This window comes from Sus scrofa, chromosome 7 (assembly GCF_054392235.1).
Source record: "Sus scrofa isolate SSC_HxYL_T2T_F1_AM1 chromosome 7, Sscrofa_HxYL_maternal_Yorkshire_Landrace_v2.0, whole genome shotgun sequence".
Taxonomy (NCBI): domain Eukaryota; kingdom Metazoa; phylum Chordata; class Mammalia; order Artiodactyla; family Suidae; genus Sus; species Sus scrofa.
The window spans coordinates 62,721,213-62,733,117 of record NC_139389.1 but is presented as its reverse complement, the minus strand read 5'-3'; the positions used below and the strand labels follow the sequence as shown (position 1 = coordinate 62,733,117).

At 50.3% G+C, this 11,905-nt stretch overlaps 1 protein-coding gene across 1 annotated transcript; it reads right to left on the bottom strand.

The window, feature by feature from the left end:
- Nucleotides 1-303: 303 nt before the first annotated feature.
- LOC100155865 (myeloid-associated differentiation marker) lies at nucleotides 304-11,344 on the bottom strand. The gene is made up of 5 exons (XM_084970554.1): nucleotides 11,280-11,344; nucleotides 11,073-11,158; nucleotides 5,200-5,362; nucleotides 3,957-4,027; nucleotides 304-1,248 (listed from the first exon to the last, which is right to left on the bottom strand). Exons 1-5 carry the CDS (start codon nucleotides 11,342-11,344, stop codon nucleotides 377-379), a joined length of 1,257 nt encoding a protein of 418 aa, XP_084826680.1. The 3' UTR covers nucleotides 304-376.
- Between the last annotated feature and the right edge of the window lie 561 nt (nucleotides 11,345-11,905).

The window sequence follows — 11,905 nt, the reverse complement described above, 5'->3', positions numbered from 1 at the left end:
CTGCAGCTTTGGTCTACACCACACCACAGCAACTGGATCAGAGACCTCGGGGTCCCTGTTGGCCAAGAGAAGGAAAATGTGAGCGGGCGGTGAGGGGGAGGGTCAGGACACAGGATATGAGAAAACAAAGGATGACCATAAAAAGGCCAAAAGTCAGAGAAAATATGAGGCAGAAAAAGAAAGAGGCAAACAGGATGTGGGCAACCAAAGAGAATAGGAAGGGAGACAGAGCAGAAGGAAGGAACAGAAAAGAGAATGAGATGAGTGGGGAAGGAGGTGAGAAGGGAGAGAGGGAGCCAGGAAGAGGATGTCAGGGCATGTGGGACAGGAGACTTGGTAAGAAGAGGGAAATGGGAGCCCCTGGTCTGATCCTCAATTAACTAACACAAAACAGGTAGATGGAGTACACGAGGTCAACCATGTAAATCAGCAGGTTGATGGCTGTCAGGATGGCCACAGCCAGTCGTTGGTCCCAGACACACATGAAGATCCCACTGCTGCAGGTGGCATCGCTGGACCGCTGGGGCTGACCTCCAAACTCCTCATTGAACTGATAGAGAGGCCAGAGGACCACAGCAGTGAGGTAGAAGAGGGTGGAGACCACTGTCTGACACAACATGAAACAGGTGAAGGGCGGCCTTATGTCACATTTGCACTTGTGTCCCAGGATGGCCATGGTCACCAGGATGAAGCAGATGGAGTACACGGCCACATACCACCTCAAGGCAAGATGGTGCCAGTACAGGGAGGTGTTGCTGATGAAGGTGAAGATGACACAAGCCACAAAAATCTCCAGCCTTTTGAGCAGGCCTGGAAAGGAGCAGGAGGTGGCCTCAGTATGGACACAGGTCCAGACCACTTCTATGGCATAAGCCACAGAAGCGATGCAGGAAAATGCAGTGGCGGCAATGGCGTAGTTCCTGGGGGAGCCATCAGGGATGAACTGAAGGTAGATGATGGAATAGGCAATGGAAGTTGAGAGGCAGAAGAGGGTGAAGTAGCTGGCATAGACGATGAGAAAGCTGTCCCAGGAGTAGAAAGCAGAGTCCAACTCCAATAACTCAACTATGAGGATGATGAGGGTCACTGTGAAGCAGAAGCACCAGATGAACACAGATGAGTTATTTAAGTCCTCATTCCAAGCGCCGGCAATGACCACCAGGGAGAAGGCCACACAGGTGGAGAGCAGCTGCAGGAGGTGGAGGAAGTAGCCTATGATGGTCACAGAGCCCAGGCCTGAGGGTGATCACATGTGGTCATGATGCTCAGGTGAGCCATTGTCAGCAGAATGGCTGCAGTCTTCACTGAGGACCCACCAGAGAAAGATCTGCCTCTGGAGGTGGATGAAGTCAGACACCTGTGGCGGCTGAGGCTCAGGATCTGCGGAGTTTGAACCATTGGCCCATATACTTGGCTAATGCACAGATGCTCGGAATGATGCCATCACCCTTGGTCTTGTCGGGGGACTGGTCTATCTCACACCTCACAGCTGGGTGTGGTCTGACCATGAAGATTTTTTTAAATCTCTGAGCTTTTTGCCATTATTGTGGAGACTCGGGGTAGGATGGTCCTTATCCCAAACTGCAGAGTTCTAAACATTGAAGAGGAGTTTTTAAAAGTTTGTCTGGTAAGATCATTTGACCTGGTAGAAAAGAGACATTTTATGGTCTTTGATTATTTCACTTATAGTGAAACTTCAATAGATTGGTTGTGGAAATGCTGCTGTGTCAGATTACAGGGTACTTTCAGACTCCCGTCATGTTACCCATTTGAAGTTAAAAATTCAGTCTGGAACATACCTGGCCCCAACGTTCTCAGAACAGGGAGTGTACATTGTACTGCTAACCCATTTTACAAGAGAAACTCAGGTTCAGGGAATCGAGTGCCTCCCTAAGATCCCATGACTAGGAAGTGGGCACCCACACAACAGTGCCAAAGCTGTGGGTTTAAGCCCTGTGCTCTCCAGCCCAACATTGCAGCAGGGCCCGTGGGTGTGAGCCCACGACCAAAGCTCGGGGCTCTAAGAACCCAGGACCCCCCTCAGGGCCCAGCCTCCTTCACAGCATCCTGAAGGGACAGGGATCTAGCCTGTCCTCCTTGCAGCCACCATTAGAAGGAGCTGCCATCTGAGGGGACACAGCCCCACCCAGAGGAGGGCAGGTTCAGAGGTGAACAGGGAGAGGCCCTGGGGGGAAGAGCAAGGCAGTGGGGACAAGATGACATGGGAAGTGGGAACCGGTTTGCACCCCTCCCCCCAGGTTTGCCTAACGTGTGCTCTCCCCCATTTGGGAAGGAGACCCCAACCCTCATTTCGTTTGTGCACACAGGTGTGTAAGGATGTCTGCCGATGTTTTTCCTGTTTTATCAACATGAGCCCATGTCACGCACACTGCATCCTGCTTTTGTACCCTGCCCCCAGGTGCGGCTGGTCCTCTCCAGTCGCCTGAGTCCTCTCCATCCCCGTTACTTCTTTCCTTCCCTCCTCCATCCTGTGGGCATTTGGACCAAACAGCCTTCTCTAGATCAGTGCTTCCTCCCCTGTGAGTCTCAGACACTGCAGGACACAGGATTATGACCAGGATCCAAGTGACCACCGTGCTCTAGAGCAGGAGGTGTGCAAGCTTTTCTGGAATCTTTTTAAAAATTTCAAGTTATGACAAAGGCTTTATTTTATTTTATTTTATTTTATTTTATTTTATTTTACTTTTTAGGGCCCCACCCAAGGCATACGGAGGTTCCCAGGCTAGGGGTGGAATCATAGCTGTTGCCACCAGCCTACACCACAGCCACAGCAACACAAGATCTGAGCCACATTTGTGACCTACACCACAGCTCACAGCAACGACGGATCCTTAACCACTGAGCACAGCCAGGGATAGAACCCGCAACCTCATGGTTATTACTGGGATTCATTTCTGCGGCACCACAATGAGAATTTCTACTCCAATAAAAATTTTTTAAAAATGGATGGGAGCTGTTAAAAAAAATGGGGGGTGGGTGGGAAGAATAATCTCAACTATAAAATTAGCCATATCTGCTACGGTGTTTTTTCAGAACATTCTCCTTCTCCCTCCCACAGCAGCACTCCCTATGCCTCATAGCACCTGTGGAGCCACCTGCTGCTGATCAAAGAAGTTTGATGATTTCTGGGAATTATGAGTGATCATGAGACGAACCCTCCCTTTTGTGAGAAAAGCAACTTCTACTTGGGGAACTGGCATTTCCTGCTCACCTTCTCCCTTGCATGCAAGCGATATCTTTTAATAAAAAGCTTTGCTAGGAGTTCCCACTGTGGCACAGCAGAAACAAATCCAACTAGTGTCCATGAGCATATGGGTTCGATCCCTGGCCTCACTCAGTGGGTTAAGGATTCAGTGTTGCCTTGAGCTATAGTGTAAGACACAGACACGGCTTGGATCCCACATTGCTGTGGCTGTGGTGTAGGACAGTGGCTATAGCTCTGATTAGACCCCTAGCCTGGGAACCTCCATATGCCGTGGGAGCAGCCCTAGAAAAGGCAAAAAGATTGACCTATATGTCCCAGAGTTCCGTAAACACGCATCACAAGATCCATCTAGAATCTCGTTGCCAGGCCACTGAAGGTGCCATTACTCATCTAGTCCTGAGAACAGGAGCAGAAGCCGCTGGACCACCTGTCCTGACAGTCTGTCAGGCTCGAGGCAAGGGTCTCCGCTTTTTGCCTCTTCCTATTTTCGGTCACATTCTTATAGTCATGGGTCTTACGGAAACACATATCGGGTCAATTGTTTCAAATCACCTAATCGTCATTATATTTATTGGAGGCTCCCACACACATTCGTTAGTGCAAGAAATGATAATCTTGGAAAATAGGAGGAATACAAATAATACAGCTAGTGACATTAATAAAGTCCTAATTAAGTAGTGTCATCTTCTAGGGCCATTCATGACTGAGGCCAAAAGAAGAAAAAACTTACCTTTCTGGGTGAGTAGGTATTTCTGCCCTTGGGGAGGTCTGGTTAAAGATAATGCAGAGACACCATGCACCCTAGAGGGAAGCAAGGAGGCCCAAATGGGCAAAGAACAATTTTCTGTTTAAATTTCCCTTGTCTTGACTTAAAATATGGAAATTATTATATTATTTCTTAAGATTTTCCTGCCAAGGGGACCACCTCCATGAGCCCTCCCCATCCACCCAGCCTGCCCCTGGGTGGGGAACTCCTGTTTCCTCCTGGACAAGAGTGAGAGGCAGCCCTGAGGGTCCTTCCCCTCCTCTCCACCACAGCCTTGCTGCCTGGCCCCTCTGCCCTGCTGACACTGGGATGCTGGGCTCTGGGGCTTTGTGCCAAGAGTGAAATAGGAAGAGGCTTGTGGTGCCTCCACAGCCACCAGTTACTGGAAAGGGCTGCTGGTCTCGATGCGCATATGTCCAAGGCTACATATATACTCTCTCTCACACACACAGGCACATACCTTCAAAGAAAGGCATCCAGGGGCAGGCAGGGCCCCTTTAAGAGCCCAACCTCTTGCTTCCCAAGGCAGGGCCACTCCCCAGGATCAGGCTGAGGTCAGGGTGGAGGGTGGGGGGAGGGTCCAGAAGAGACCTTGGTTTGGGTGAGGAGGGCAACCTGCTGGGCTGCTTCTGCACTCTAGCCAAATGTGGGGCAATTAGGAATGTGGATTAGGGGGTTGTTTTATGTTATCTTTCTTTTGAAGTTAAATAAAGAATATTATGGATGTGGGAGACAAGACTCCTCTCTATTAGTGACAACAGGGACTGATGGGAACCAAAAGCTGCATGGAATTAAAAAATACATCTGTAACCAACTGTAATGGAAAAAATAAAAATCATTTAAGTAAAAATTAAATACATGTGTATGTTTTCATTCACACACATGCACATAGATCACATTACACTTTGGTTCCAGCGAATCAGGAAGCAACAGCAGAAAGCAACTTGCACGCAGAAACAGGTGCACCACACACTCAAGCAATGTGTTTCCCTTGACTATGGCAGCAACAATCGTTACCCAACAACACACTACCCACCCCAACAAAATTGAAAAAAAAGAAACTTCTCCTTTAAGAATTGGGCCACACAGTAATTTTTGCTCTCCAGACAGAAAAAAAGAAACAGAAACTCCAGGCTCGCATCAGCTTTGAGGCTGGCAGTGCCCATTTTCTTCTCCCTGCAAAGGCAGGACAAGCTGTTTTTAATACCAAGTGCCAGTGCCAGTCCCAGTACAGGCCACTTCAGTGGCATAAACCACGGAAGCCGTGAAGGAGAGTACAGTTGTGGAGATGATTTGGGCCTGGCAGGGGCCGTGAGCTGAGAGCTGGATGGTGCTGGGGTAGGTGATGGAGACCGAGAGGCAGGAGACAGCTGCGCAGCAGGAGAAGGTGACGCAAAAGGCTTCCCCAGAGAAAGGTAAGCGATCCTTGAGCTCCCATCACTCAGCTATGAGGATGATGGGGTTCATGATGAAGCAGAGGCACCAGTTGAATATGGACCGATCACCTATGCCCCCCCTCTGAGTATGCACCCTGAGCACCAGCAACAGGCAGTGCAGATAAGGAACAGCTGCAGCAGGCGGTAGACGAAGCCCACAAGGGTTGAGGGCGATCACAGAAAAACCATGACAGGGGTACTGGACCCCGCCACCAACATGGCAGTGGCCTCTGCTGAGGACTCGCCAGAAATAGATCTGGCTCTGAAGATGAATTAAACCAGATGTCTGGAAAAGGCTCAGGATCTGTGGAGTTTGAACCGATGGCCCATATGCTTGGCTAACAGCACGGCTGCTCCAGAATGATGCTTCCCCTGCCATCACCCTTGGCCTTGTCAGGAGACTGGTCTTATCCAAAACCTCACAGCCGGGTTGGGTCTGATCTCCAACCATGAACAGTTTGGATCTCTATGAGCTGTGTGCCTTTATCTACAGAGACATGTGGTAGGATGGTCCCTATCTGTTACCCCAAACTTTCAAGGCAATGAAAATAGAAAAGTAATTTTCTAAAAACGTCTTTGATTCTAAGCTTTGAAATGAAAACCCATGAGACAACTTAATGGTCTTGGTTTCCCTTAGTGTGAACATCCAAAGGGGCAGCTGCAGAAGTACTTCTGTGCTTGATCACAAGGTACATTCAGTGTCCAGGGGGCTGTTATGTCCTCTAGAGTAGATGCACCGTGTCACCTGATTGAAGCTGAATGAGTCTCAATTCTGGAGAACATCTGACTCAAGGACTTGAGGAAAGAGATTGTGGATTATACTGCCAGCCTCGTTTTACAGGCGAGGAAACTTAGGCTCAATGACAAATCATTTAGGTGCATTACATTCGGCTTCTCAGTAATTATGTTGTTTAGGGAAAATGTATAAATTGTGCCAGTCGATACTTGGGCTATATAGAAAAATCGGAGTGAATAGAAGAAATAAATGATTTACTTTAATAGCATAGTTTAATTGAAAACAACATGATGAAATATTTTGCAAAGATACCTGTGATATATGAATGCAGATAAAACACATGAAAAGGTACTCAAAATCATTAGTAATCCAAGAAATGCAGATTATAACCCCAATGAGATAGCACTACAATTGTATGCAATCTTTATTTAATAAAAACCAGTGAGAACCAAGGCAGGAGACATGAGTCAGTGACAGGTTGGAGAGGATCATAACTGTCGTGTGGAAAAGTTGGAATTTTACCTTTAAGAAAATGTTTGAGATTCCCAGGAAGGGTAATGATACAATTTAAAAATAATAAAGGTTCAGGAAAAATAATCTGACATGTGCATAGAAAGGCTAAAACATGATATAAAATTTTAATAAAAAGCATGATGACTTATTCACATGGAAGAATTAAAGTCATTAAAAGTACTGAAGATATAGAATAAACAAAAAAATCTGATTGTCCAGTTGACATGTTTGGACTGAAATGCTGGGACCAAACTTTTCTTGCAGAAGCTCTAAGAGTTTGTTCCGTAAATTTTGTAATTTTACGGGACCGCCACCTCAGTAACATTTTACTTTGTTTGCAATGGGTCATTGATGATTAGCTCCTGTATTGTCACATAAGAAGAGAAGAGTTTTCAATTGATTGTGTCACTCTTTCCCTAATTCACTTTTTTTAAAAAAATTTGACTAACCCCACTGTTTGGTTGTTTGGTTTTGCTTACTATTTGGGGTTTTTTTTTTTTGTTTGTTTTTTTGTTTATTTTGGCAAGACATTCTTGCTGAAGGAAGCCGTGCATTGATGCACTTGCCCAGCCTCCTTCATTCGGATCGTTATTTTTCCTGCCTCTGCAGCTGTGCCATCATACATATAAGGATAACCTGACCCCCTTGCTGTACAGTGGGAAAATTTAAAAATTATAAAAAAAAAGAACGCACTCCTAACACCAAACTTAAACTCTGACTCTCTTCATACTCTTGTATCCTTGGACAAAGTCAAGTTGCTATACACGTTTCTAGCTGCTCCCTCTCTCTCTCTGTACCTGATCTCATGGTGGACCAGGAACAACTTGTGACTGGTACTAACCCACACAGCACAGTGGAGGAGCCCTGTCCATACTGAGCTCTCCCTGGGAGATGATGGGTGGGCCCAGGGTTGGGGTGCAAGGGACAGGGCTGAACAAAATTCTCAAGTCCCTCCACCCAGGGATGCTCTGATTTTGTGGCTTGGGAAGGAGACAGTCTAATGCTCAGAGAGGCTACCCCATCTTTCTGAACATGCTTCTCCTGATGCCAAGGGAAGGAGGGGGTCACTGCTCAGGGGCCAAGCCAGACAGAAGCTCAGATCCATGCTCCCTCATTTACTCTGTGTGGATCAGCAGTATTAGGAAACCCTACTTCTTCAGGAGCTATGACAGAGCCCGTGGAAACGCTTCACATTTTCTGCACAAAAATCCCTTTGAGAAGGTGACTATCCCAGAAACACACATGCACATACACTCAAATATTGCCTTCACTTCCGGGGCTTCCACACACGTCCTGTAATCCACCCACCCCAGGACATTCCATAGGTCCCTGGGTCTCAGGGCAGGATGCTGGCCTTGAAGGAGGAAGTCAGGTGAATCCTGCACTACTCTTCCCTCAGGTGTCGGGGTGGTCAGAGTCGTGGACCCATACTCAGGGCTCGCCCTTGAGCAACTCAAGTGCCCATCAACAGACAATTGGATTAAGAAGATAAACCAATTGTCAGAGGTCCCCAAATCAACCAGAGAGCCCTCTGGAGGCATGACAAGGAGTCTGGACCCTAATAATGATGTCCCACACTCATCACCATGGTCCCCTTTTCTTTCTCTGACTCAGGGATTCTGGGAACCCCATCGTATGACCCTAGAGAGAGAGGGTGACTATGAAACCTTTGAAGAAGGTGGATTGCTGTTGTGATCTCCAATATTTGGATTAAAACCCTTTGCTGAGAGTTGATGGTGGTCTGGTGTGTGCACTGAGGAAATGAGGGTTCCTGAACCAGGGCTCTGCTTGCAAGGGGACCGGGGCAGCGGGGGGGCTGTCACTTGCTTCAGCAACAGGAGAAGCCAGGGCAGGAAGGACAGAGGACTGTTTATTTGAGGGAGAGGAGACAGGTGGGTTCAAGATGTGGCTTCTGGCAAGGTCAGGCCATTCACAGCTCTGCTACCACATTAAGCATTTGGGACTCAGCAGGAAGCCACGGTTATGTTGTAATCACGGGGGTGACGTTCACTTATAGAGAAGCCTCTGGGATTCCCCAAGTAGGAAAGTGGCAGATGTCCAATGGGGGTGTTCCAAAAAGTGAGAGAGGAACCCTGAGTTCAAACTGTGTCCACTGTGACAGGTCTTATATGTACAACCTGAGAAGAAGGAGTTCCCCACTTTACTCCACTAAGACTGAGGTAGGGGACCTGGATGTGTGTGTGTGTGTGTGTGTGTGTGTGTGTGTGTTGTGTGTGTGTTCTGTTCTGTTCTAGCAACAGAGGAAATTACCTGGGCTGCCTTGGGAAATCACCTGTGATGCACGTATATGGGGGGGTGAGTAGGGTCCCCTGAAAACAGTTCAGTTACTCAAGGTCAGGACAGGGGCTCAAGAGCCTTACTCCCGAGAAACCCCATGTCTCAAGAGTCAGAAGGGAAAGGTTGCTGAGCCCTGGCGTGAGTCCCCAGGGAGGAGAGGATGGAGCGGTTCCAGCACTCAAGGTCAGCACCCAGAGAAGGGCCGCCTGTATCCCCTCTGCCCAAGTGGGTTTCAGGAGCTAAGGGCTGGGCACCACCAGGTGGACTCCTGTAGCCAGTAGCAGCCCCGCCCCTGCCATCTGTCTTGGCCGCAGGTTCATGCAGAGAGAGGGCACAGCCCTGCAGCCCTAAACAGCACCCAGCATGGATGAGGGACCCCAGGGGAGGGGAAGAACCAAGAGATCAAATCCACCTCCAATTTCCCTGCTTCTCACTCAGATTGTTTTGCAACGGTGGCGCCTCCATTTGCACCACTGATTTCTGGGACCCTGATCTGGGAGGGTGGGGAGCTACCGCCTGACCTCTTTGGGTTCTCTCTGCCCTGTTTTTCCAGTGTAAGTGTCCTGACCTCTGCTGTGATGGGTTTTCTGAACTGTGGAAGCTGCTGGGCGGGGCTGTGGGTCTGGCTGCGACCGGCCACCAGGGGGAGCCCTTGGGCCGTCTCTCCCTAAGGCTGCCTTGCAGGTGGAGCCAGCCTGAGGGACACTTTGGCAAGAAGTGTGAAGGTTGCACCATTGACATGGTTAGGGGGCTGCCCCAGGGACCCTCTAAGCTGCCCTCACTCAGCCACCAAGTTGAGGCTCAGAGGGGGCTGGGCAGTGGTGCAGCCTGGCCTGGAAGGTGAACCCAGGCTCCCCAACTCATGGCCCAATGTTCCTTCCGGAGTTTCAGGCTTCCTGGAAAAGAGAGGAAGCAGGATTCCCAGAGAAATAGCTTTCCCAAAGGATCTCTAACCCCACTTCCCACACCCGCATCGGGAATTGGATGCTCCTGGGGGGAGAAAACCAGGGGAGGGGCCCCCTACCGCCTAGGTGGGCACTGAGGTGAGGGTGAGGACCCAGAGAGCAGCACGTGCTGTGGCCCCAGCCCTTCTCCTGGGATCCCTGCCTCCTGTGCAGCCAGCTTCTCTGTAGACAAAGCACAGTCAGTGGGAAGCCCAGAGGTGGAATGTTCTAGAGACACCACCAGTTTAGGTCAGCTGACCTGGCTTGAGTGTCTCCCCTCTGGGAGCTCAGGGTCCCCACCATCAAAGGGCTGAGAAGGGGAGAGGAGCTCAGAGGCAGGTGTCAAGCTCCGGTCTGGGGGGACCCATGAACAGACCCTTCAGGCCTGAGCCTAATAAAAATGAGCTGGTTCTGCTGCCCCTCTAGAATCCTGACCTACCTGGGTCCTGACATAGCTGGGGTTGATGCTGCAAATGTTGGTTTGTTTTTGTTTTTTGTTTTTTGTTTTTTTGGTTTTTTTTTTTTTTGGTCTTTTTAGGGCCACACCTGTGGCATAGGGAGGTTCCCAGCTAGGGTTCACATCAGAGCTATAGCTGATTGATGTGCTTCACCACAGCCACAGCAACATAGGATCCAAGCCACATCTGTGACCTACACCACAGCTTATGGCAACAATGGATCCTTAACCCACTGAGCAAGGCTGGGGATCGAACCTGCATCCTCATGAATACTAGTCAGTTCAATTCCAAGAACCATGATGGGAACTCTGCAAATGCTGGGTTTACTCACCTAGGGTATAAAGAATGAAGGCAGGGAAGGTGATGTTTGTTGAGTGGCTGCTTGTGAGTAGCTCTGTGCTCCGTGCCTCACACATGTCCTCTTTCCAGGTCCTACAGTGACCCTGCCTGGGTGGCTTTCTTCCCATCTTACCTTTAGGAAACCAAGCCTGGCTCCTGAGCCCCAGCTCCCTCATCTCCCCTGACCTGTTCCCCGTGGCCTGAGCAGCTCCTCAGCAAGCAGACCAGGGAAACATACAGAGCCCCGCTGGCCCCTCATGGCAAGTCCCCCTCAGCGTCCTCCTCTGTAAAATAGGGATGCTCGTCCCAACTCCCAGGGCTGTCATGGAAACAGGCAGGGCCACAAGGAAACCTACCCCATCCTGTTCGGGCATCAGCTGGCATCTCCTTCTCCCTCCTGGCCTCTGCCCTCAGGTCCGAAAAGGGCAGGTCAGGGTCCAGCCTGGGCAACAGGAAGAAGGGATTGTGGGCCTCTCAGCACCACCTGGTCTGCTGGTCTCTGCTTCCCAAGCCCTTTAGCCACCCCCCTTTGCCTCCTCAGGTTAGTGCCCAACCCACCCCACCTTCCCTCTGACCCACCACTGCCAGCGTCCTGCCCTGGGCTGTGCTCCTGGACAGCCGTCGTCATCGTCTCCACTCACAGAGCACCTGCCCTGGGTGCCCATCCCAGGTCCTCAACACCCTGGGGCCTGTCTCTGTCGAGGGCAGGGACGCCCAGTGAGTGACCGCTGTCCTGGGACAATGACAGACCCGGCAGATCACCGCGTGAGGGGGAGAGGAGGATCGTGCCCTGAGGGAGGGTGTCCAGTAGGGTGGGGTCAACCTAGCATCCCAGCCATGGCGGAACACCATGTCGTGTGCTGTCACCTGGGCCCATGGGAAGCCACTGCCACCTCCTGTCCTGCCTCAGGTGAGCCTGAGGGTGAACCTGGAGAAAGAGAGGCGATGAGCGGGGTCAGGGCCTCTGCTCCCAGGCTCACAACATAAACCCCAAAGGGACCGTCCAGGAAACACATGAGCCACCCAGCCCCGAGGTTTGTCAGAACTGGGAGTGCGGGCCCGGCTGCCCTGGGCAGGTGCCACTCAGCCCGGCTGGTGGTGGCCAGGCAGAAAGACTGGCCTGTGGGAGCATCTTCAGGGCTGTGTCTGGACCAGTCTGAGGCCTGAGCCCTCGTCCACCTCCCACCTG

Excerpts from the sequence above, each read along its gene's own strand:
- LOC100155865 (XM_084970554.1), bottom strand. The coding sequence starts at position 11,344 with ATGACGACGGCTGTCCAGGAGCACAGCCCAGGGCAGGACGCTGGCAGT. Across the intron at positions 11,159-11,279 it reads AGTGGTGGGTCAGAGGGAAG|GCTGGACCCTGACCTGCCCT; the intron begins GTGGGGTGGGTT and ends CCTGTTGCCCAG. Across the intron at positions 4,028-5,199 it reads GGGACTGGCACTGGCACTTG|GGTGCATGGTGTCTCTGCAT; the intron begins GTATTAAAAACA and ends GCTTCCCTCTAG.